At 38.9% G+C, this 27,372-nt stretch overlaps 1 protein-coding gene across 3 annotated transcripts in view; it reads right to left on the bottom strand.

Moving 5' to 3' along the window:
- REDIC1 (regulator of DNA class I crossover intermediates 1) overlaps positions 1 to 27,372 on the bottom strand; it is a 91,153-nt gene that overhangs the window by 18,953 nt on the left and 44,828 nt on the right. For all 3 annotated transcript variants that reach the window (XM_055250262.1, XM_055250263.1, XM_055250264.1), the window contains 4 exons: positions 10,354 to 10,883; positions 10,008 to 10,077; positions 8,609 to 8,669; positions 1,419 to 1,482 (listed from right to left, as the gene is read on the bottom strand). In XM_055250262.1, the coding sequence (XP_055106237.1) occupies positions 1,419 to 1,482; positions 8,609 to 8,669; positions 10,008 to 10,077; positions 10,354 to 10,883 (725 nt within the window). The remainder of the gene's footprint in view (positions 1 to 1,418; positions 1,483 to 8,608; positions 8,670 to 10,007; positions 10,078 to 10,353; positions 10,884 to 27,372) is intronic.

Genomic DNA, 27,372 nt, shown 5'->3' with positions numbered 1-27,372 from the left:
AACTAAGACTCATGGGTATTTACATGTTTATATATTTTTAGGATTTATTTTTTTAAAAATGGACTGGAATGAGAAACCAGAAAGCAGCAAAAAAAAAAAAAAAAAAAAAAATACTCATGTTGTGGAAGGAAATAGGGCAGGGAGGATAAGGATAGAAACCAGACTAGTATTTTACATATTCAAAAAATTAAATCATTAAAGGTTTCAAGGTATTCCATCAGACTAGATAACATGAAGGACTATGCTAGCATAGAATACCTAAAAGAGTACCAGATCAACATGAAACTTTTGTCTGTAAAAAGACAATATAGACTTAAAAGATCACTCAAACATGAAATATTTGCTACACAGAAGCCTACAAGCAGTCAGTATCCAGGACACATAAGATATATATAGGAGACATAGACATATAAAAGACACATCCCATAAAGAAAACCAAACTTCAGAAGAGGAACATGAGCAAATGACATTTCACAAATGAAAATGAAACATCGGTGGCCAATTAACCTAATTAGTAATCAAAGAAATATAAGTTAGAACTACAATGAGCTATCAGATTACCAATAATGATAAAAGACTGAGATATTATTGGTGAAAACACGTAACAACCAAGACTCTTACCCCTTGCTAAGAGGGGTACAACTGGAATAACCATTTAGGAAAATAATTTTGCATTACCTTGAAGATGCAAAGAAATGCATATTATATGAACTAGCAATTCTACTCCTAGAAATATATCCTAGAGAAACTTTTTATACACGTGTGCAAGGAAAAATGTCAATAATAGTCCAAGTAGCATTGTTCTTCGTAGGAAAATATTCAAAACAACATAAGCAAAATATTCAAAATAACCTAAATATCCACTGTTAGAAGATACATAAATTGTGATATATTCATACAATAGAATGCTGTATAGCAGAAAAAATAATAAATGTACTAGAGCTACAAGTATCAAAGCAGATGAACCATAAAATATAAAATTGGGTGAAAAAAAAGCGAGTTGCAGAAAAATATATAGAGTTGGATCAATATATAGAAAGTTCAAAATAAAGCAATTAAAAAGTCTGTGTTATAACAAAAAACAAATTCAAGGAAATAGTTACCTCTAGAGGGCAGGATATGAAATACAATTGAAGAAGTCTTCAAAAGTATTATGTATTGTTTCTTAAGCTACCTAGTGAGTATGAGGGTTATCTGTTTTATTCTTATTTGCTAAACTGTACATATACATTAATGTGCTCATGTATATTTAATAAAATATAAAAGTAATTTTAAAGAGCCAATTGCATTAGTAGTACTAAAATATCCATGATATATATTTGTTGGCAAATGTCTAAAAAATCACTTCAAATTTAACTGATTTCTATTTAATTGTTAGTTTTTTAAATACAGTAAAAGTAACATAAAGTTATACTGACATATTTTCTCAGTAGATGTTGGCCTGCTTTTTAAAGAACGTATTCCTCCTTCTTCCATCAGAATCTAGGAGAAAACCAAAATGTTAACAATTCCTAAGTATACATAATAATATTCACTTATATCTACCCTATTTACACTACCAATTCATTTTATAGTACTTTTCTTTTACATTACTTCAGTTCAACATGGTTTATTTTTAAACCACAAAGAAAAATTAGCCTGTGGTAAACAATAAAATGAAATTTAAATTCGTTTAAAAACAACAAGCAACAGAATAGACACTTGCCAAGAAATGAATTACTGAGAAAAAGGAAAAGCTTCAGGTAATCATAGTAAATGCAGCTGAAGAAAGACAAACATATTAAGGCAATTTGGAGATTTGTTATTTTTTATTTAATTTCCTAAGTTAGATCATCAGTCATTTATTATCAGGTTTTTTAAATAATAAAAGCTCTTAGAGGTATAACTTTCTATAGAACACACTATTGGTTTTGGTTTCCATCACTTTCTATGTAATTTGTACTTTATTTTCATTTCCTTTCTCTAACAAAGCAAATGAACCCTGAGTGTTTCTTTATTTCCAGGATGTTAAGGGAAGTTAAGTATCTCTTTTTAGTTGATTTCAATTTTATCAAATTTTGATTAGAGAATGTACCTATGAATCTCTCCTTAGATAAATTTCTTAGATTTTCTTTATGGCTTACTATATGAATTATGTTTGCATATGTATCATGGGCTTATAAAAATTTTTTTCTATATATTCTCTGTTGGTAGGATATAGAATTTTAGATATATAAAATAAAGGAGAAACTGTCTAGCTGCTTCCCAAACCTGACTCCCTTTTTCTTGGACATACAGCTAGACTGTATTTCCTGGCCTCCCTTGGAATTGGTTTAGACATGTTACTTAAGTTCTGGTCATAGGCAGAAGTAATGTAAACTACTGCCGGTCCTGGTCCATAAAAATCTTCCCCACAATCCTCCACATCCTTTTCCCTTCTGCTCTCTGGAAACAATAAACTGGAAGCCACCAGTTTAGGGCCTGAATAACTACATGGAGCAGAGCCCCTTCCCTAATCCCTCTATCTTATCATTTAAAAATCTTTTCTCTTCAAGTCATGACACATTCAAACCCCAAACTTGCAACAAGAACACAAAACTTTCAAGAAAGCTATGTAGACCCCAAGGCAGGCCTGCACTCCAATACCTACTTCAGATCTGCTTGAGAAGGACAGCAAAGATCTTCCTAAAGGACAAGACACTAAGTTTTTCACGAATGTCCTCCATCCTCCAGGATGGCAAGCCTTGCTATGGATCAGAAAATCTGCATCTCCTATTTTTCTCTTTTCCGAATGGGCTTTTTATTGCATTTATATGGTCTTTGCTCCAATAGTATATATGTTTTCTTAATGTATGTATTTTGCTATCTGTTTGCTTTCAACCTTTATTATATTCTAGATACATTGCTTATAAACTATATTTATTTTTTCTTCATAATTTGATATTCTTTGAATCTTGAAAAGAATTCATATTCGATATATTAATTCATATTCAATGTTAATTGCTATCATATTCAATATGTTAATTGCTAAGTGGGTTTCATTTTTTACACTGTATATAGAATTGCTATTTCATTTCTTCCCATCTTGATCCGGTTTCCTAGTGTGACATCATCACTCTTGAATTTTGTTCTTCCACGTCTCCACTTCTCTGGTGAATACCTTCCCATGTTAACAATTGTATTTAAACTTTATTCCTCTACTAAACCTTTAAAATTAAATAATTATACTCCTCCAATACTTTGTTCTTTCCTATTCTCTTCCACTCTCATCAAAGGCTCTTGAGAACACCACATGTCCCCATCCAAGAGGCTTGTTCTGTTTGCTTGTTTTAGCCCGTATGTCTCTTCATCAATTCTTCCTCAGCAGAATCTACCTGTTTTAATTTTACCTAACCTGTGGGCAGGTGCAACCCAGCCCTCTTTCTACTCCTACCCCTTCATTCCATCCCATTGGTGACTCCTGCCTTGGCCCCTCTGGTAGAACCTAATTTTAGTCAGGGTTCCACTGCACATTTGGCCATGGCCAGGCATCACACTTTAAAGTCCCCATACCTGCTCTACCCAAGGAACTCTTCATAGCACCTGATTCCCTTTGGGCTACACCAATGGGCTTTTTTATTTTTTGACTAGTTCTAGCTACATTCAAGCTGCCAGCTTTCTAGACAGAGGTGTAGTCAAACAGAATTTGTTTTTGAAGTATTAAATTCTGTTGATAATTCATCTTTTGGGAGGATACATCTATATTATTCATATTTGGGGAAATATGAATTATTTAAAGGAATAACAGGACAGCTTCCATCACTAATGACCACATTCTCCTCCTTTTTCTTTCCTATGACACTAGTACTCCTCAAACCTCTCTAGTAGCTCATTCTCAGCCCCCGTTTCTGGTTCCTCTTCTACTTCATACCCTCCAACCTGAAATGTGCCTTCTCAGGAATTTGACAATTTTTGTTCTTATTCTATACACTTTCTCTCGAGAATCATATACTTGGATGTAGTCAATTATCTCCTATTCATAAAGGCTAAAAAATCTCTTCTGACCTCAAGCCCTGTATATATAATTGTCTACTATACATCTCCACATAGATCACAGGTTTTTCAGAAGATCCTCACTTGAGCTCAGTGGGTCAAATTTACCTCTCTCAGAAATCTGCTCCTCCTCTGAATCAGAGTGATACTAGGTATTGTTTTTAAAAAGTACATCACAGAATGTATAATGCCAAATACAATCATTTCTCTCTGTGTAATAATCTAAAGTGAGTGTTTCTGGTAAGCAGGCAATTTTCCTCCATGTAGTGATTCAGAGACCCAGTCCTTTCCATCTTGTGGCTTCATTATCCCTTGGGGCCGCACTACCATCTAGCCATCAAAAGAAAGACAGCATGGAAAAATAATTCCCTTTTCTTATATGCCTTAACCTAAAATGATGCACATCACTTCTCCTAACATTCCATTAGTGACGTCTAGCCATAGGGCCACATGTACATGGATGGATGGTTAGGAAACATGCTCCTTGGGCTGGGAAGCCATTTCATGGTGGCAGCTCTGTTCTATTAAAAAGGGTACATTCTACAAAAAAACGGTACATGGATTTTGATGGACAGTTAACCTTTCCTGCCACCTCCTCCTATGGTTTCAATCTTGTTCAGTAGCACAATCCCATCAACTACCCATTTACTCATATCATAAATAAATCTAGGTCTTTCTCAATTTCTTCCTTCTCCCTTAACTAATCACCAATCACCAAGTACTATCAATTCTAGATCTAAATCTTCTCTTCTCTCACTTTCATCCTTACTGCTATTGTAAAACTTCAAGCTCTCATTATTTCTTCCCCTAACTTGAGCTGTTCCACTTATCAAATCCCTCCTCATTGTTGCTAGAGTCAACTTTTTTATTACTCTGATGTCACCATATTCCTCTGCTAAAGTTTGTTTAGTGGATCTCTGTTCAATGATCAAGAATTAAACTGTATATATCATACCAGGCCATCTATGACCTACCTCTTTGTATTGTCCAGAATTACCTAGGCCACTCCTGCGCCCTTTATCATTAGTATTATAAATCGTAGCTATAACAGTAACTAGAATGAAACAAGGTACTTGAAATTTCTAAAACAGGCTGTACTCTGACATCTTAGTTTATCTATGTTGCTCTTTCTTCCCAATTTGACCATTTGGTAAACAACTTATTGATACTGTGCTCAAAAGTTACCTCCTCCATCACATCTTCCTCCTGTTTACAGATGAAACTTAGAAGTATCTTTTACTAATAACTCAAAACAAACTTTAATTCAAGCAATGTATCTAAATGCATTATATTTTTGTCTCTTTCTGACTAGCCACTAGATGAAGACTTCTTAAAGACAGGTTCCACGTCCTTTCATCTCTATACCTTGCAGAGTCTAGTGCATAACAGAATATAATCTTGAGAACAAAGCAGCATTTTATCCCCAGTGTCTAGCATACAGGAAACATTCAATAAATGTCTTTATATGAATTCACAATATGTACTCAATAAACATTTATTGAAGAAGGGAAAACAGTATAGCTGAAAATATCAAGTCAGATAAGACAGACAGTTTGAATCTTGTCTTGAGAGTGTGACCTCAAACAAGTTATCTAATCTCTTTAAATTTCAGTCTCTTTTGCTGTGAAGACTTTAGCAACTCAGGCTCCTGTAGATTAGAAATAAATTACATGAAGTTCCTAGCACTATTGTAAAAATTACACCCTTATGATGGCAAGGGATTATAACATTACATAAGCAGGGTTTATAGATATTTCAATAGTATGGCAAATATAAAATTATGTAGCACACTGAAACCTAAAGCATTTTCATGTCGAAAGATGATACGGTTTGGATCTTTGGGTACCCCCCGGCAAATCTCATGTTGAATTATAATCCCCAGTGTTGGAGATGGGGCCTGGTGGGAGGTGACTGAATCATGGGAAGTAGTTTCTCCTGTATGGTTTTGCACCATCCCGCTTGGTACTGCCCTTACAATAGTGAAGTTTGTTCTCATGAGATCTGGTTGGTTAAAAGTGTGTGGCACCTCCCACCTCACTCTCTCTTGCTCCTGCCTTTTCTATTTGAGATGCCTCACACCTGCTTCACCTTCCACCATAATTCTAATTTCCTGAGGCTTCCCCAGAAGCCAATTAGATGCCAGAATCCTGCTTCCTATACAGCATGTGAAACCATGAGCCAATTAAATCTATTTTCTTTATAAATTACCCAGTCTCAAGTATTTTTTTTACAGCAATGTGAGAACAGACTAATACAGAAAACTGGTACCAGGAGTGGAATTTTGATATAAAGATACCTGAAAATGTGGAAGGAATTTTGGAACTCAGTAATGGGCAGAAGTTGGAAGAGTGTGGCAGGCTCAGAAGAAGACAAGAAGATAAGGGAAAGTTTGGAACTTCGTAAAGACTGGTGGTTGAATGGTTATAACAAAAAAAGGCTGAAAATGCTGGTAGTGATATTGATAGTGAAGTTCAGGCTGAGGAGGTCTCAGATATAAATAAGGAACTTATTGGGAACTGGAGCAAAGGTCACTTTTGTTATGTGTTAGCAAAGAACTTGGCAGCATTGTGCCCCTACCCTAGGGATCTGTGGAACTCTGAACTTAAAGGTGATTAATTTAGGATATCTAGCAGAAGAAATTTCTAAGCAGCAAAGCATTGAAGATATGGACCAGCTGCTTCATATGAACAGCCTATGTTCATATGTGTGAGCAAAGAAATGATATAAAACTGGAACTTACATTTAAAACAGAAGCAGAGCATAAAAGTTTGGCAAATTTGCAGCCTGGCCATGTGGTAGAAAATAAAAGGCCCATTTTCCGGGAAGGAATTCAAGCAGGCTGCAGAAATTTGCATAAGTAAAAAACGAGCTAAGTGCTAATAGCCAAGACAATAGGGAGTTGGTCTCAATGGCATTTCACAGAACTTCATGACAGCCCCTCCTATCACATGCCTGAAGGCCTAGGAGGCAAGAATGGTTTCCTGGGCCAGGCTCAGGGCCCTGCTGCTCTGTGCAGCCTCAGAACACTGCTCCCTGTATCCTAGTCACTCCAGCTCCAGCCATGCCTCAAAGGGGCCCAGGCACAGCTCAGTCTGCTGCTTCAGAGGATGCAAACTGTAAGCCTTGATGGCTTCCATGTGGTGTTAAGCCTGTAGGTGCACAGAGTGTAAGAGTTAAGGCTTGAGAGACTCCACCTAGATTTCACAGGTTGTATGCAAAAGCCTAGATGTTCAGGCAGAAGTCTGTTGCACAGGTGGAACTCTCATGGATAACTTCTACTAGGGCAGAGTGGAGGGGCAATGTGGGATTGGAGCCCCCGCACAGAGTCCCCAATGGGGCACTGCCTAGTGGAGCCATGAGAAGAGGACCACCATCCTTCAGATCGCGAAATGGCAGATACACTGACAGTTTGTGCCTAGCTCCTGGAAAAGCCACAGGCACTCAGCACCAGCCCATGAAAGCAGCCACAGGGGCTGAACCTTGCAAAACCACAGAGGCAGGGCTGCCCGAGGCTTTTGGAATCCACCTCCTACGCCAGTGTGTCTGGATGTGAGATATAGAGTCAAGGGAGATTATTTTGGAGCTTTAAGATTTATGACTGCCCTGTTGGGTTTCAGACTAGTATGGGGCCTGTAGCCCCATACTTCTTTGGGCCTATTTCTCCCTTTTGGAATGTAAATTTTTACCCAATGCTTGTACCGCCATTGAATCTTGGAAGTAACTACCTTATTTTTGATTTTACAGGCTCATAGATGGAAGACACTTGCCTTGTATCAGGTGAAACTTTGAACTTTTGAGTTAATGCTGGAATGAGTGAAGACTTTGGAGAACTGTTGGAAATGCATGATTGTATTTTGCAATATGAGAAGGACATGAGATTTGGGGGCCTGGGGGTGGAAAGATATGGTTTGGATCTATGTCCCTGCCAAATCTCATGTCGAATTATAATCCTGAGTGTTGGAAGTGGGGCTTGGTGGGAGGTGATTGGATCATGGCAGGGCAGTGGTTTCTCCTGAGTGGTTTAGCACCATCCCTCTTGGTGTTGTCCTCACGATAGTGAGTTTGTTCTCCTGTGATCTGGTCATTTAAAAGTCTGTGGCACCTCCCTACTCACTCTCTCGTGCTCCTGCTCCTGCCATGTGAGACTCCTTGCTCCCCGTTTGCCTTCTGCCATAATTAGAAGTTTCCTGAGGCCTCCCCAGAAACCAATCAGATGCCAGCATCATGCTTCCTGTACAGCCTGCAGAACCATGAGCCAACCAAATCTCTTTTCTTTATAAATTACCCAGTCTTAGGTATTTCTTTATAGCAATGCAAGAATGAACTAATACAGAAGTTTTGTAATACTTAAAAAATGCATTTAAAATGTCCTCAAGATTGTTTTGTCTCAAATAAAGCATGTTAACAGTCTCTGAAAACAACCTTTTATTTCTAGATCTAAGCTATAATTTCCTCAGAATAAAAAAGTATAAGAAAAAGAGTCCATCCAAAAAAAATTAATGAATAAATGTTAATCAAAGTGAACGCTAAATACAGTAATATGATACGGTAATACAAACTGACTTAATTGAGAAGATAATGTGAGACTGTGCTTTACCTCATCAAGTCCAAGGTCCCATGACTGCTTAGAGTGCAATTCTTCCGAAGGTATACTTCCCCTAAGGATTATAAATACACAGTATTAAAGTTTGTTGTATTCCCTCTGGGAATTATTGTTCTAAATTAGAGCTCCCAAACTTGGCTTCAGATCAGAATTATATGGGAAGCTTTCTTAAAAATAAAGATTCATAAGCTCCATGCCAAGGAGCCCACCTATTATGTGCAGGTCAATCTTGGTATTCTATAGTTTAAAATCACTCCCTCAAGTAATCTGGACCTGCAGTCAGGATTGGGAACCATGTTCTAAATTGCTTTCATAAGGTACATTTAAAACTCACGGCCTAACATGATTTTTTTCACTCATAAATTTCTAGATATTGGGAGATTTAACAACAAAAATACAAATTTGTCAATTTTATGAAATGTTTTGTAAGTCTATGTTTTAATTAATTTGTAGTGCCAATCCCACTAAAATTGCATCTTTTTATCTATCAATATTTTTAATAATTCCACAAGAAATCACTTCCAGAATAAAAATTCATTCTAGTTCATGATTTCCAACCAGAAAGATTTGGCTAAATTGTAATTATTACCAGGAAAGTTAGGACTATTCAGAAACTATTAGCTAAAATAAAGTTTTCTTTAGTTACTTATCATTGCAGGCCATTATTCAGAAAAGGCTGGAAGGTAGTTCTTAAACTCTTAAGGAATAAATTTAACATCAACACATAATGGATGAGTGTAAAAATCACCTTAAATTCAGAACATTTTGTACACCAGCTGCAAGAAGAGAAAGAAAAATCTCATGGAACGTAATTGTTTTCAATCTATGGGTAGAGGAGATTGTAATCTTGAGCACAGAGAAAACGTGGAGTCTCTCGGAGGTAAATGTTGGCAATGAGAAGAGTGCTCTATCCCTAAAATGTACACTGTCCTATAAACTGCTGATATGCTTGCTTATGCCACTAACATCTGAATTCTATCACTCCCTGTAGTGATGCTATACCAACCAAGCAAGCAATCTTCCCACTGAGAGCTGTTTGAAAGTAAGAAAATATGGTTTTTCATGTCAATAAGACTGTTCCCTATTTATTACTTTAATAAATTGACATTCTGGTGGATATGAGTTTCTTGGACACATTAAATCAATTTCCTCAAATATAATCAACACTAATATTCAGATAAGAAGGTATTTGGGAGCTGGCAAATATGAGCACCACACTCTCAACTGGGGTGATATTATCAACACTGTGACTCCTGGTAAGGCTCCTTTGAGACCAGGTTGCCTGCCCACCCTCAGATGGCAATACGCCTACCTCACTTTGCAACAACTCAACCTTCATCATGCATCATACTAGATCCTGATTTGTATTCCCCTGATTTACCTAAAAACTTACATAGTGTTTGCTGGATATTTCTGAATACTTTTCTGTGGTGTCTTCTCTTGGTAATCATTTTCAAGTTTTCCTTAAAAAATAAAAGTATGCACTGAGTTAAAAATATAGCATAGTCGATTTTAATTTTTTAATTCAAAGCATATTAACATGACACGTACAGAGGAAAACCACTGGTCCACAATGTTATGTAATAGGAAACCATTCTATTTTTGGTTTCATCTTCCTCCAAACACATAAACACACATACAAATATATAGACATGTGTGTGTATAAATATACAAATATATATACTAAAACTGAAAGAAAAAAAGAATATGTAATTACATTTTCCATGTACAATACCAACCTTTTCTTTCAGAGCTGCTTGGGTAGTAATCGTTCTCAAAAGATGTACTAAGATCATTTCTTTCATTTTTGTTGTACTCTCTCTGATACTTCTTGTTTGGCTGACATTTTTCTGGATAACTTGTTTTATTCAAAGTCGAATTACTAAAAGTCAACTCTGGAACTGTAAAAATGTTTCTAATACATCTGTCAGTGACATAGTTTTTATCAGAACTAGTGACTACACAAGTATCTCCCATACAATCATAATCACACTTGTTAAATGTTTTCTTTATCCTTTGCTGATCTATGTTTAATACATTGATCATATTTTGACTAACAAAAGAGTCACAATTCTCTGATAGAAGGTTAGGAGTAGACTGGTTCACATCTTCAAGAAAATTTGAAACTTCCTTTCCATTTTTCCCCCAAATATGCTGTATTGAGTGTTTTTCAGTAATGTAGTCTGACTGTCTTATTTCATCCATGCTTCTACAATCTTCATCCATAATTACAGCCGGGCTTTCAGTAAGTAAATTCCTATTTCCTAGACTTTGGGATAAACAAAAACATATTTAGCAAGAAAAGCATGGATTATTTGCATTTAGAAACTCTTACGTTCAATTCTTAGAGGACATATTGAGTTGCTACTAACATTTACCTAGACTATGTTTTTATTTTTTATATTTAAATAAATAATACTGCTTTGGGTGAAAATTTGTCTAATGTGCTCTTCTAATGACTTATTGAGTATGAAAATAATCTATGGTCAATTTTTTATTACAACATGAAATGTTAGCATGAGGTTTAATTAAAACATGACCAACCTATAGTATATTTTCTGTAATAAAATCTAAAGAATAAACTAGACAACCACTATATGTCACCGCTGTTCCATTTAACCAGAGAAAGATGTTTTGAAGACTGTGCAGAGAAAATTTATCACCAGTGTTAAAACATAAAATCAAATAGTTATGAGACCATCATAACACATTTTTCAACCTAATATGGATGTAAAGACAATTATAAAGTTCCCAAGGAAGAGCAATATAAATACAAATGTGTATATAAGTAATAAAACCAAGAGATAAGGTGAATTAGATAAAAACTAATTAGATGAATTAGATAACTTATAAGTTCTATTCTAATGCAGAAATAATAATTCTAGGTTAAGTCCAATTTGTGTACAAGAATCAAAGCTATAGTGGAAAATAATTACAAATCAAGATGTTTCTTATTTTATTGTCAGTGACTACAAATTTATTTGGAAGAGAGTTGTTCCAGAGGTTGGAGGTATCAAAAAAATTAGGAAAAAAAAACACAGATTGCTAAAACTCTGATTTCTAGTCTTATTTTTAAGTTATTTATTAAATATTTGATGATCACCTACTCTGTTCCAGGTACTAGGCCATATATTGGCAATAGAGAGATAAAAGAGCTCAGCTTGTTGTTAAAGAGAGAGATTAATGTTTTACCCATGAATGTTCACAGCTCATGATCCTACATTGTTTCTCAATGAGGGCCTTATCGGTGTTTTAGACAGAATGATGTTATTTTGCTATACCAAAAGACACAGTATATAGTATGCACTAATATACACCATTAACATGAGAAAAATATCTGTTACTCTACATAAAAGAATAGAGGTAAATGCACTTTATGTTAAGCACACTATAAATGTAAATCTTTTTTTATTATTCTTTCAATAGTTGTTGGGAAACAGGTGATGTTTGGTTAGAACAAGTTCTTTAGTGGTGATTTCTAAGATTTTGGTGCCGCCATTACCCAAGCAGTGTACACTGTACCCAATGTATAGTATTTTATCCCTCACCCCTCCCCCGCCCTCCCCCAGAGTCCCCAGAATCCATTATATCTTTTTTGTGTGTGTGTGAGACGGAGTTTTGCTCTTTTCATTCAGTCTGGAGTGCAGTAGTGCAATCTTGGCCCACTGCAACCTCTGCTTCCTGGGTTCAAGCAATTCTCCTGCCTCAGCCTCCTGAATAGCTGGGATTACAGGTGTGTGCCACCACGCCCGGCTGATTTTTGTGTTTTTAGTAGAGACAAGGTTTCACCATGTTGGCCAGGCTGGTCTCAAACTCCTGACCTCAGGTGATCCACCCGCTTCAGCCTCCCAAAGTGCTGGGATTATAGGTGTAGGCCACCACACCTGGTCCATTATATCAATCTTATGCCTTTGTGTCCTCAAAGCTTAGCTCCCACTTATAAGTGAGGACATAACAATGTTTGGTTTTCCATTCCTGAGTTACTTCAGTTAGAATAATGGTTTCCAACTCCATCCAGGTTGCTGTGAATGCCATAATTTCATTCCTTTTTATGGCTGAGTAGTATTCCATGGAGTGTGTGTGTGTGTGTGTGTGTGTGTGTGTGTGTGTGTGTGTGCGTATGTATTTTCTTCACCCACTCATTGGTTGATAGGTATTTAGGCTGGTTCCATATTTTTGCAATTGTGAATTGTGCTGCTATAAACACACACGTGCAAGTGTCTTTTTCATATACTGACTGATTTTCCTCTGGGTAGATACCCAGTAGTGGGATTGCTGGATCAAATGGTAGTTCCACTTTTAGTTCTTTAAGGAGTCTCCATACTGTTTTCCATAGTGGTTGTACTAGTTTACATACCCACCAGCAGTGTAAAAGTATTCCCTTTTCACCACATCCATGCCAACATCTATTATTTTTTCATTTTTTAATTATGACCATTCCTGTAGTAGTAAGGTGGTTACTGCACTGTGGTTTTGATTTGCATTTCCTCCATCTTTAGTGATGTTGAGCATTTTTTCATGTCTGTTGACCATTTGTATATCTTCTTTTGCAAATTGTCTATTCATGTACTTAGCCCATTTTTTGATGGGATTACTTGTTTTTTTCTTGCTGATTTGAGTTCCTTGTAGATTCTGGATATTAGTCCTTTGTCAGATGCATAGTTTGGGAAGATTTTCTCCCACTTTCTGGGTTGTCTGTTTACTTTGCTGATTATTTCTTTTGCTGTGCAGATTTTTATTTTAATTAGGTTCCATTTGTTTCTTTTTGTTTTTGTTGCATTTGCTTTTGGTTCTTGGTCACGAACTCTTCACCTAAGCCAATGTCTAGAAGAGTTTTTCCAATGTTATCTTCTAGAATTTTTATGGCTTCATGTCTTAAAGTTTTTGATCAATCTTGACTTGATTTTTATATAAGGTGAGAGATGAGGATCCAGTTTCACACTACATGTGGCTTGCCAACTATCCCAGCACCATTTGTTGAATAGGGTGTTCTTTCCCCACTTTATGTTTTGGTTTGCTTTGTCGAAGATCAGTTGACTTTAAGTATTTGGCTTTATTTCTGGGTTCTCTATTCTGTTCCATCTGTCCACATACCTATATTTATACCAGTGCCATGCTGTTTTGGTAACCATAGCCCTGTAGTATAGTTTGAAGTCAGGTAATTTGATGCCTCCAGATTTGTTCTTTTTGCTTAGTCTTCCTTTGGCTCTGTGGGGTTTTTGGGGTGCATATGAATTTTAGGATATTTTTTCTAGTTCTGCGAAGAATGATAGTGGTATTTTGAAGGGAATTGCATTGCATTTATAAATTGCTTTTGGCAGTATGGTCATTTTTACAATATTAATTCTACACATCCATGAGCATGGGACGTGTTTCCATTTGTTTGTGTCATCTATGATTTCTTTAAGAAGTGTTTCTAGTTTTTCTTGTAGAGATCTTTCACCTCCTTGGTTAGGTATATTCCTAAGTATTGTATTTTTTGCAGCTGTTGTAAAAGGGGTTGAGTTCTTGATTTGATTCTCAGCTTATTCAGTGTTGATGTATAGCAGTTCTACTGCATTGTGTACATTGATTTTGTACCCTGAAACTTTACTGAGTCCATTTATCAGATCTAGGAGCTTTTTGGATGAGTCCTTAGGGTTTTCTAGGTATACTATTATGTCATTGGTGAATAGCAACAGTTTGAGTTCCTCTTTATCTATTTGGATGCCCTTTATTTCCTTCTCTTGTCTGATTGCTCTGGCTAGGACTTCCAGTACTATGTCGAATAGAAGTGGTGAAAGTGGGCATCCTTGTCCTGTTCCAGTTCTGCGGGGGGGGAATGCTTTCAACTTTCCCTCATTCAGTATAATGCTGGCTGTGGGTCTGTCATAGACGGCTTTTATTATCTTAAAGTATGTCCCTTTTATGCTGATTTCGCTGAGGGTTTTAATCATAAAGTGATGCTAGATTTTGTAAAATGCTTTTTCTGCATCTATTGAAATGATCATATAATTCTTGTTTTTAATTCTGTTTATATACTGTATGATACTTATTGACTTACGTATGTTAAACCATCCCTGCATCCCTGGTATGAAACTCACTTGATCGTGATGTATCATCTTTTGGATATGCTGTTGGATTCAGTTAGCTAGTATTTTGTTGAGGATTTTTGCATCTATGTTCATCAGGAATATTGGTCTGTAGTTTTCTTTTTTTTTTGTTATGCCTTTTCCTGGTTTTGGTATTAGGGTGATACTGGCTTCATAGAATGATTTAGGGAGGATTGTCTCTTTATCTTTTGGAATAGTTTTCAGTAGGATTGGTACCAATTCTTCTTTAAATGGCTGATAAAATTCAGCTGTGAATCCATCTGGTCCCGGACTTTTTTTTTGTTGGCAAGTTTTAAAATTCCCATTTCAATCTCACTACTTGTCATTGGTCTGTTCAAAGTTTCTATTTCTTCCTGGTTTGATCTAGGTGGGTTGTATATTTCTAGGAATTTATCAATCTCCTGTAGGTTTTCTAATTTGTATGTGTAAAGATGTTCATAGTAGCCTTGAATAATTGTTGTATTTCTGTAGTATCAGTTATAATATCTCCCATTTTGTTTCTAATTGAGCTTATTTGGGTCTTCTCTATTCTTTGTTAATCTTGCTAATGGTCCATCAATTTTATCTTTTCAAAGAACCAGCTTTTCATTTCATGTATCTTTTGTATTGTTTTTTCTGTTTGTTTCAATTTCATTTAGTTCTGCTCTGATCTTTATATTTCTTTTCTTCTGCTGGGTTTGGGCTTGGTTTGTTTTTGTTTCTCTAGTTCCTTGAGGTGTGACCTTAGATTGTCTATTTGTGCACTTCCAGACTTTTTGATGTAGGCATTTAATGCTATTAACTTTCCTCTTAGCACCACTTTTGCTGTATTCCAGGGGTTTTGATAGGTTATGTCACTACTACCGTTCAGTTCAAAGAATGTTTAGATTTCCATCTTGATTTCATTGTTGACCCAAAGATCATTTAGGAGCAGATTATTTAATTTCCATGTATTTGTAGAGTTTTCAGGGTTCCTTTTGGAGTTGATTTCCAATTTTATCCCACTGTTATATGAGAGAGTACTTGATATAATTTCTGTTTTCTTAAATTTATTGTGACTTGTTTTGCAGCCTATCATATGGTCTATCTTGGAGAATGTTCCATGTGCTGATGAAAAGAATGTATATTCTGCAGTTTTTCGGTACAATATTCTGTAAATATCTGTTAAGTGCATTTGTTCTAGGGTACAGTTTAAGCCTATTGTTTCTTTGTTGACTGTCTTGATGACCTCTCTAATGTTGTCAGTGGGGTACTGAAATCCCCCACTATTATTTGCCATCTATCTCATTTCTTAGGTCTAGTAGTAATTGTTTTATAAATTTGGGAGCTCCTGTGTTAGGTGCATGTGTATTTAGGATTGTGATATTTTCCTGTTGTACTAATCCTTTTATCATTACATAATGTCCTTCTTTGTCTTTTTTAACTGTTTTTGCTTTAAAGTCTGTTTTGTATGATATAAGAATAGCTACGCCTGCTTGCATTTGGTTTCTGTTTGCATGGAATATCTTTTTCCACCTCTTCACCTTAAGTTTATGTGAATTCTTATGCGTTACGTGAGTCTCTTGAAGACAACAGATACTTGGTGGATGGATTTTTATTCATTCTGACATTCTGTATCTTTTAAGTGAAGCATTTAGGCCATTTATATTCAATGTTAGTATTGACATGTGAAGTACTTTTCTATTCATCATGTTAGTTTTTGCCTGGATATCTTGGTGTTTTTTTTCATTGTGTTATTGTTTTACAAGCCCTGTGAGATGTATGCTTTAAGGAGGTTCTACTTTGGTGTATTTCAAGGTTTTATTTCAAAATTTAGAACTCCTTTTAGCATTTCTTGTAGTGCTGGTTTGGTAGTGGTGAATTCTCTCAGCATGTTTGTCTGAAAAATACTTCATCTCATATTATGAAGCTTAGTTTTAATGGATACAAAATCTTTGGCTGATATTATTTTGTTTAAGGAGGCTAAAGATAGGATCCCAATTCCTTCTGGCTTGTAGGGTTTCTGCTGAGAACACTCTTTAGGTTTTCCTTTGTAGGTTACCTGAAGCTTTTGCCTCACAGTTCTTAAAATTATTTCCTCTGTCTTGACTTCAGATAACTTGATAACTATGTACCTAGGTGATCATCTTTTTGTGATGAATTCCCTGGGCGTTCTTTGAGCTTCTTGTATTTGAATATCTAGATCTCTAGTAAGACTAGGGAAGTTATCCTCGATTATTCCCTCAAATAAGTTTTCCAAACTTTTAGATTTCTCTTCTTACTCAGGAACACTGATTATTCTTATGTTTGGTTGTTTAACATAATCCCAAATTTTTTGAAGGCTTTGTTCATTTATTTTTTATTAATTAGTTTTTCTTTGTCTTTGCTGGATTGGGTTAATTCAAAAGCCTTGTCTTCAAACTCAAGTTCTTTCTTCTACTTGTTTGATTCTATTGTTGAAACTTTCCAGTGTACTTTGTATTTCTCTAAGTGCATCTTTCACTTACAGAAGTTTTGATTGTCTTTTCTTTATGACATCTATTTCTCTGGAGACCTTTTCATCCATATCTGGTTTGTTTTTTTTTATTTCCTAAAGTTGGTGTTCTCCTTTTTCTAGTACCTCCCTGAGTAGCATATTAATCAACTTTCTGAATTCTTTATCTGGCAATTCAGAGATTTCTTCTTGGTTTGGATCCATTGCTGGAGAACGAGTGTGGTCTTTTGGGGATGTTACAGAAACTTGTTTTGTCATAGTACCAGAATTACTTTTCTGGTTCCTTCTCATTTGGATGGACTGTTTCAGTGGAAAGGATCTGGAAAACAGGGGCTGCTGTTCAGATTCTTTTGTCCCACAGGGTGATCCTTTGATGTGGTGCTCTCCCTGTTCCCCTATGGGTGGGGCTGCATGTGAGCCAGACTGCAGTGATTGGGTCTAGCCCCCCAGTGAGGCTATCAGGCTCCAGGTTGGTGCTGGGGAATGTCTACAAAGAGTCCTGTGATGTGATGAGGTGATCCATCTTCAGGTCTCCCAGGCGTGGATACCAGCACCTGCTCCAATGAAGGTGGCAGGGGACTGATGTGGACTCTGTGGGAGTCCTTGGTTGTAGTTTTGTTTAGTGCACTGGTTTTCTCAAATGCTGCTTATGCTAGCAGTGAAGTTGTCACATGAACAGACTCAGGACCTCTGGATAGCCAGGATGTTGCACGTGGTAGAATTAGCTGTTGTTTTCTCCTTCTTTGGAGGAGGCTTGTTCTGAGTTGCTGTAATGGACTGAGTTGGCTGGCCTCCAGCCCAGAGGTGGCACTTTCAAGACAGCACCACCTGTGGTAGTAGAAGGGGTATGCAAGTTTGCCCTACATTGGCCAGGAAAAATTTTCAGGTTTCTCAAGCAATAGGTGGGGCCATAGAGTTCCCAAGAGTTTTTGTCTTTTTCTTTGGCTACCAAAGTGAGAAAAAAAAATCAGGAAAGGGCAGAGTTAGAAAGGTCTGTGCTCAGACCCTCCTTGAGCAGTGCTTGCTGCAGCCACTGTGGGGGATGGGGGTGGTTCTCAGGCCAATGAAGTTATGTTCCACAGAGGATTATGGCTACCTCTGCTGCATCATACAGTTCATCACAGAGAGAAAGCCTCCAGTGATAGGCTTCTCTCAGCTCCCACACAGCGAGTAAAGCCTGTCTCACTCTCACCACGCCCACCAACAGTGCCAAGTTTACATCCAGGCAATGGGCACACAGTGCTGAGATCTTGCCCCAGGTTATGAGCCTCCCCACTAAGAAAGCAAGCAGGGCTCCCAGGCCTTGTCCCTCCCTGTCTACCCACACTGTTGGCTGCAGCTTCTGAACACATATCTGCACTTCCCATTCGCACCCCACCGCCAAGATTCTGCTCATGAAAATTCATGCTTAGTCAAAATTATTACAGAGTTCAGTTAGAAGCTTCTTTCACCCTATGGCCCCTCTTCAATTCCACTGGGTACCTTCCCCAAGGACCCCTGTGAGACAAGGCCAGGGATGGCTTCCCTGGGCTCAAGCTGGGGACCAGGAGTGTCTACAGGGCTCTTCCAGCTGTTTCTTCCACTTTTATATTTTGCTTAGCTCCCTACTTCCATTTCAGCTCTAGGTATGGTTAAATCCTTCTCCCGTGATCTGGATTTCTGGTTCCCCAGTGGAGATGTGTGTTTGGAAGCAGGCTATCCCCTCCTCACACTTTGGGAACTGAATTTTTTGGCTATCTCATGGAGTTTTCAGAGCAAGCCACATCTTTCAAAGGGTCTTTGAATTCTTTGGTTTTCCTGGTATGTTTCTGCAGTGCTTTTTGGAGTAAAAGTTCATGATGTGAGTCTCCACATGCTGTTCTCTCCAAGTGGGAGCTGCATACTAGTCCTGTCTCTTATCTGCCATTTTCCAAAATCATGATTTTTAAAAGGTATTTTAAGCGTCTGACTCAGTGGAATCACTCACTAAGAGATGTGAAGAATACAGAAATGTAGAGTAGTTATTGCCAACAAGAAATTTACAGTATAAAAGAGGAAGAAAAAAATTACAAAGTGACAGGTATTATCCTACAGTCAAATGCTAAAACAGTAAACGGAGGAAAGAAGAGATTCTTCCGCTTGAGACAAATTAGGCAGATGGCATCTGATTTGGGAACTAAAGTTGGAAAGGATTCTTACTTCTAGAGATGACAGACAGCAATTATCCTAAAAAACTGAAAAGAATTAAGACAAGTCCAATTTAAATTTAAATTTAAAATTTAAACAATTTATGTTTTCCTATAGATAAATATAAAATTCATTAAAAATTATGGACTAAAAGTTAATAAAAACATTCATTATCTAAATAAGCCTTTTATGTGTATTCAACAAATATTTAATGTGTCTACTACGTAGTAGGGAGACAACAGAGGTTATAGTCTAGTGAAGGATGATAATAAACAAATAAAAGACAACCACTAACAAATACAGTGGATAAGAAATACAGAAGTAAATAAATATAAAAGATAATTACAAATACTACCAGATCACATGATGGGATGCCTTGTGTTGGAGGTCGTGTTTCAGATAGTTTGCTCAGGAAAGTCACTAGAGTAAGGAAGTGATAAATACGCTAAATATACAGAATGGTTAGATACATGAAAACAGGAATAGGCAAACTGCATAATCAGTAAAAATGCAAAATTTGCAGCATGTTTGAGAAACAGAAGAGGGGTAAAGCTGGAATAGAATCAGTGAAAGAAAACTTATGACCTAGGGCTATAAAGTACAAAAGGGCCCAGATTATGCACAGCCTTTGCTTTTGAAAAGAGCGATAAGATATCATTGAAATAAATGTTCTGAGCACAAAAGTAAAATTGACATTTTGCCTTGGAAAACAGCAGTCTGACTCCTGAATGAATTTCCTGAAGAATGAATTTCAGGATCTCCACCTGACTAAAATGAAATAACAGCGGCCAGACCGACCTTACTAACTAATAAAATTTAAAAACTGGAAGATAGTTTCAAGATGGCTGACTAGAGGCATAGGACACTTTTCCACAAAGAATCAAAGTAGTCAGTAGATAGTTACACTTTAAAGAGAATATGAAAGAGAACACACTGGAATTCAACATAGAAGTGACAGGAAACACCTGGGGCACAGAAGGAGAGGGAGGCTAGGCAGATGGCCCAGCCTCCCTACATTAGCAGAGCCCGGAGAAGCTCCCCAGTGTGGGAAAAGGTTAAATGAGAGATCCCCAGCAGTCCACATTCTCATCACAGACTCCTATAATCCTGGCCACATTAGAATCCCTCAGCCCTCACGGGCTCTGAGAATGGAATGGGAAGGTCCCCAAAGTCCCTGAGGTGGCACTGCTGTAGTAAGGGAGTTAATGCCAGGTCCCAAACAAACCCCAAATACGAAGCAGCTCCTTCAGAGCATCATTTGATAGCCCAGGCCCCAACAGATGGTATCCTGCTCCAGGGCCCAAAAACCCTTGCATCTACATATCCCTGGAGCCCCACTGACATTTTCCCATGTCCACCTAGATGGGTGCTGCAGTAAGACACCAGTTGGACCCTGTGGTTCAGCAGAGCCCCCCAGTACTCTAGCCCACGGTATCCTGCACATTAGGGAAAAGGTGGTGTAGCACACCATGAAGACTACCCCTGGTACAAAGGGTGCCACAGCATGTGCTCCCCAGAGACAGAAGCCTGCCGGCCTGGGACTGCTATCACTTATAGCTGCCCCCAGTGACAGGGTGGCCACACACTTGTGCATGCGCTGAAGATAGGTTCTCCGCGTCAACTGCCACTGCCAATTCTCAAAACATGCTCTACCCAGAGCCTGAAATCTGCCTGCCTCAGGCAGCTACCAAAGATAGAAACTGCCTCCCCCTAGCAGCAGAGCCACCTCACACTTGCATGCCCCTGAGGACAGGCTTTCCCCACCCACTGCCTCTGCTGCCACTGCTACCCAGGCACACTGCTCAAACACTGGGGACCAGCCTGCCCTGTTCACTACAGCCTACACCCATGCACCATCAGGGTGCCTGAGGAGAGGCCCACCCAGCCTGGCACCATCCTTTCCACACATCCCTGCATCTGCCAAGTCCAAGCATGATGCTTGAGGTCCCAGGAATTGTCTTGCCCCATCAGCCACCCCTGATGCACACACATACACCACCAGGGGGCTTAATAATAGCCCCACACCACCTGCCACCACCAGTGCCACTTGTATGCCTTCCAGAGTCCTGGGGCTTGTCCTGCCCCACCCACCATAGCCTGTGCCCATGTACATCACTGTAAGGACTTAAGAAGAGGCCTGCCTCACCTAGCACTAGCCCCCAGTGCCCAAGCATACCTCCTGGGGGTCTGGGGATCATCTTACTCCATCAGTTGCCCCAGGTACATGTGCACACCACCTGAGTCTAACAACAGACCCAGAAAACCTGCCACCAGTGTGCAATCTACCCATCCAGAGGCCTGGAGATTGCCCCATCCATCCACCACAGCTGGCATCTGCACATTCCTTCCCAGGGCTTGAGGATGGTCTTCCCCAGCCTGCTGCTACCACCACTGCCAGCACCCACACACACACACCACCCGGGGCCTAGGGACTAGCCAGGCCAACCTGTCAAAGCTACCACTATCACCAACAAATGCCACCTGGAAACCTGAGGGTTGTCCGTCCCACCACCATGATTATCATCACCCATGCCACATACACTGTATAGGGGCCAAAGGACTTACCCACCCACCTGGTTTGCCATTACCACAACCAGAACCTGAGCAAGCTACCAGGAGGATCAAGAATTGGCCCACCTGGATCTGTCAATGCCAGCGCCTAAACATGCTGTCTAGAAACCCAAGAACAGGCACACTCAGCATGCAACTGGGGCCCAAAGACTGGCCCACCTGGCATCCCATCCCCAGAAAAATCTCACCACAGCCTCCTCTAACAATTTTGTGGCCTAAGTCAATGAGGAAATCAGACACCACTGACAGTGTGTACAGTTGAAGAAATTATACAGAGACTACACTACTGCGTGTATCCAGAATCAAAATCCAAGTGTCCTACCCAACCAACTTTATAAATACACCTACAGGAAAAAGTCTTCCCCTGTGAAAGCCAATCTAAAAAATCAGAAGGAGAAACTATCACATCTGGTGCACATATATCAATAAAAGAACACAAACATGAAAAAGCAAGGAAATATGGCACCTTCAAAAGAACACAATTCTCCAACAACAGATTTTAACAAAAAAGAAATTTATGAAATACCTGAAAAAGAATTCAAAATCATCACATAAAAGAAGCTAAGTGAGATAACAAAGAACACAGATAAAAAAAAATACAAAGAAATCAGCAAAACAATTTAGAACATAAATGAGAAATTCACAAAGACAGATATCACAAAAAAGAAGTCCTGGAACTGAAAAAGTCAATGAATGAAATGAAAAATACAACCAGGAGCATCAATAGATTAGATCAAACAGAAGAGTTTCAGAACTTAAAGACAGGTCTTTCAAAATAACCCAGTCAGATGAATTTAAAAAAAAGAAGAAGAAATGTAGAAAGACGTGACATATGACACACCATAAAGTGACAAAATATTCAAATGTTGAGTATCCCAAAAGGTGAAGAAAAGGTTAATGGTATAGAAAATCTATTTGATAAAATAATAGCTGAAAAATTCTCAAGACTACCAAGCAATTTAGATATCCAGATAACTAAAAGATCCCAAAACAAATACAACCCAAAAAGGTCTTATCTCCCACCACATTATAGTCAAACAGTCAAAAGTGAAAGACAGGTCAGGCGCGGTGGTTCATGCCTCTAATCCCAGTACTTTGGGAGGCCGAAGTGGGCAGATCACCTGAGGTCAGGAGTTCAAGACCAGAGTGGCAAACATGGCAAAAATCCATCTGAACTAAAAATACAAAAATTAGCTGGGTGTGGTGGCATGCACCTGTAGTTCCAGTTATTCAGGAGGTTGAGGCACGAGAATTGCTTGCACCCAGGAGGCAGAGGTTGCAGTGAGCTGAGATGCCACCATTATACTCCAGCCTGGGTGACAGAGCAAGACTCTATCTCAAAAAAATAAATAAATAAAAGCTCGGATGGCCGAATAGGAACAGCTCCAGTCTACAGCTCCCAGTGTGAGCGACGCAGAAGACAGGTGATTTCTGCGTTTCCAACTGAGGTACTGGGTTCATCTCACTGGGGACTGTCAGAAAGTGTGTCCAGGACAGTGGGTGCAGCGCACTGAGAGTGAGACAAAGCAGGATGAGGCACCGCCTCATACAGGAAGCGCAAGGGGTCAGGGAATTCCCTGTCCTAGTCAAAGAAAGGGGTGACAGATGGCACCTGGAAAATTGGGTCACTCTCACCCTAATACTGCGCTTTTCCAACAGTCTTAGCAAATGGCACACCAGGAGATTATATCCCGCACCTGGCTCAGAGGGTCCTACACCCATGGAGCCTCGATCATTGCTAGCACAGCAGTCTGAGAACAAACCGCAAGGCGACAGCAAGGCTGGGGGAGGGGCGCCACCACTGCCAAGGCTTGAGTAGGTAAACAAAGCAGCCAGAAAGCTCGAACTGGGTGGAGCCCACCGCAGCTCAAGGAGGCCTGCCTGCCTCTGTAGACTCCACCTCTGGGGGCAGGGCATAGCCAAACAAAAGGCAGCAGAATCCTCTCCACACTTAAATGTCCCTGACTGACAGCTTTGAGGAGAGTAATGGTTCTCCCAGCACGCAGTTGGAGATCTGAGAACGGATAGACTGCCGCCTCAAGTGGGTCCCTGACCCCCGAGTTGCCTAACTGGGATGCACCCCCCAGTAGAGGCAGACTGACACCTCACACGGCCGGGTACTCCTCTGAGACAAAACTTCCAGAGGAATGATCAGGCAGCAACATTTGCTGCTCACCAATATCTGCTGTTCTGCAGCCTCCACTGCTGATACCCAGGCAAACGGTCTGGAGTGGACCTCCAGCAAACTCCAACAGACCTGCAGCTGAGGGTCCTGACTGTTAGAAGGAAAACTAACAAACAGAAAGGACACCCACACCAAAACCCCATCTGTACATCACCATCATCAAAGACCAAAGGTAGATAAAACCACAAAGGTGGGGAAAAAACAGAGCACAAAAACTGGAAACTCTAAAAATCAGAGCGTCTCTCCTCCTCCAAAGGAACACAGCTCCTCACCAGCAATGGAACAAAGATGGATGGAGAATGACTTTGACGAGTTGAGAGAAGGCTTCAGACGATCAAACTACTCCAAGCTAAAGGAGGAAGTTCCAATCCATGGCAAAGAAGTTAAAAACCTTGAAAAACAATTAGACGAATGGCTAACTGGAATAACCAATGCAGAGAAGTCCTTAAAGGACCTGATGGAGCTGAATACCAAGGCATGAGAATTACGTGATGAATGCACAAGCCTCAGTAGCCGATTCGATCAACTGGAAGAAAGGGTGTCGGTGATGGAAGATCAAATGAATGAAATCAAGTGAGAAGAGAAGTTTAGAGAAAAAAGAATAAAAAGAAATGAACAAAGCCTCCAAGAATTATGGCACTATGTGAAAAGACCAAATCTATGTCTGAGTGGTGTACCTGAAAGTGACAGGGAGAATGGAATCGAATTGGAAAACACTCTGCAGGATATTATCCAGGAGAACTTCCCCAATCTAGGAAGGCAGGCCAACATTCAACAGAGAATGCCACAAAGATACTCCTCGAGAAGAGCAACTCCAAGACACATAATTGTCAGATTCACCAACGTTGAAATGAAGGAAAAAATGTTAAGGGCAGCCAGAGAGAAAGCTTGGGTTACCCACAAAGGGAAGCCCATCAGACTAACAGCTGATCTCTCGGCAGAAACTCTACAAGCCAGAAGACAGTGGGGGCCGATATTCAACATTCTTAAGAAAAGAATTTTCAACCCAGAATTTCATATCCAGCCAAACTAAGCTTCATAAGTGAAGGAGAAATAAAATCCTTTATAGACAAGCAAATGCTGAGAGATTTTGTCACCACCAGGCCTGCCCTAAAAGAGCTCCTGAAGGAAGCACTAAACATGGAAAGGAACAAACGGTACCAGCCACTGCAAAACCATGCCAAATTGTAAAGACCATCAAGGCTACGAAGAAACTGCATCAACCAGCTAACATCATAATGACAGGATCAAATTCACACATAACAATATTAACCTTAAATGTAACACATAACAATATTAACCTTAAATGCTAAATGCTTCAATTAAAAGACACAGACTGGCAAATTGGATAAAGAATCAAGACCCATCAGTGTGCTGTATTCAGGAAACCCATCTCATGTGCACACACACACACAGGCTCAAAATAAAGGGATGGAGGAATATCTACCAAGCAAATGGAAAACAAAAAAAGGCAGGGGTTGCAATCCTAGTCTCTGATAAAACAGACTTTAAACCAACAAAGATCGAAAGAGACAAAGAAGGACATTACATAATGGTAAAGGGATCAATTCAACAAGAAGAGCTAACTATCCTAAATACATGCACCCAATACAGGAGCACCCAGATTCATAAAGCAAGTCCTTAGAGACCTAGAAAGAGACTTAGACTTCCACACAATAATAATGGGAGACTTTAACACCCCACTGTCAATATTAGACAGATCAACCAGACAGAAAGTTAACAAGGATATCCAGGAATTGAACTCAGCTCTGCAACAAGCGGACCTAATAGACATTTACATAACTCTCCATCCAAATCAACAGAATATACATTCTCCTCAGCACCACACCGCACTTATTCCAAAATTGACCACATAGTTGGAAGTAAAGCACTCCTCAGCAAATGTAAAAGAACAGAAATTATAACAAACTGTCTCACAAGCCACAGTGCAATCAAACTAGAACTCAGGATTAAGAAACTCAAAACCGCTCAACTACATGGAAACTGAACAACCTGCTCCTGAATGACCACTGGGCACATAAAGAAATGAAGGCAGAAATAAAGATGTTCTTTGAAACCAATGAGAACAAAGACACAACATACCAGAATCTCTGGGACACATTCAAAGCAGTGTGTAGCGGGAAATTTATAGCACTAAATGCCCACAAGAGAAAGCAGGAAACATCTAAAATTGACACCCTAACATCACAATTAAGAGAACTAGAGAAGCAAGAGCAAACACATTCAAAAGCTAGCAGAAGGCAAGAAATAACTAAGATCAGAGCAGAACTAAAGGACATAGAGACACAAAAAAACCTTTCAAAAAATCAATGAATCCAGGAGCTGGTTTTTTGAAAAGATCAACAAAATTGATAGACCGCTAGCAAGACTAATAAACAAGAAAAGAGAGAAGAATCAAATAGATGCAATAAAAAATGATAAAGGGGATATCACCACCGATCCCACAGAAATACAAACTACCATCAGAGAATACTATAAACAACTCTATGCAAATAAACTAGAAAATCTAGAAGAAAAGGGTCAATTCCTTGACACATACACTCTCCCAAGACTAAACCAGGAAGAAGCTGAATCTCTGAATAGACCAATAACAGGCTCTGAAATTGAGGCAATAATTAATAGCTTACCAACCAAAAAAAGTCCAGGACCAGACGGATTCACAGCTGAATTCTACCAGAGGTACAAGGAAGAACTGGTACCATTTCTTCTGAAACTATTCCAATCAATAGAAAAAGAGGGAATCCTCCCTAACTCATTTTATGAGGTCAGCATCATCCTGATACCAAAACCTGGCAGAGACACAAGAAAAAAGGAGAATTTTAGACGAATATTCCTGACGAACATTGATGCAAAAATCCTCAATAAAATACTGGCAAACTGAATCCAGCAGCATATCAAAAAGCTTATCCACCATGATCAAGTGGGCTTCACCCCTGAGATGCAAGGCTGGTTCAACATACGCAAATCAATAAATGTAATCCAGCATATAAACAGAACCAAAGACAAAAGCCACATGATTATCTCAATAGATGCAGAAAAGGCGTTTGAGAAAATTCAACAACGCTTCATGCTAAAAGCTCTCAATAAATTAGGTATTGATGGGACGTATCTCAAAATAATAAGAGCTATCTATGACAAACCCACAGCCAATATCATACTGAATGGGCAAAAACTGGAAGCATTCCCTTTGAAACCTGGCACAAGACAGGGATGCCCTCTCTCACCACTCCTATTCAACACAGTGTTGGAAGTTCTGGCCAGGGCAATCAGG

This window comes from Symphalangus syndactylus, chromosome 17, assembly GCF_028878055.3.
Source record: "Symphalangus syndactylus isolate Jambi chromosome 17, NHGRI_mSymSyn1-v2.1_pri, whole genome shotgun sequence".
Classification (NCBI taxonomy): domain Eukaryota; kingdom Metazoa; phylum Chordata; class Mammalia; order Primates; family Hylobatidae; genus Symphalangus; species Symphalangus syndactylus.
This window is presented reverse-complemented; position numbering and strand designations above follow the sequence as displayed.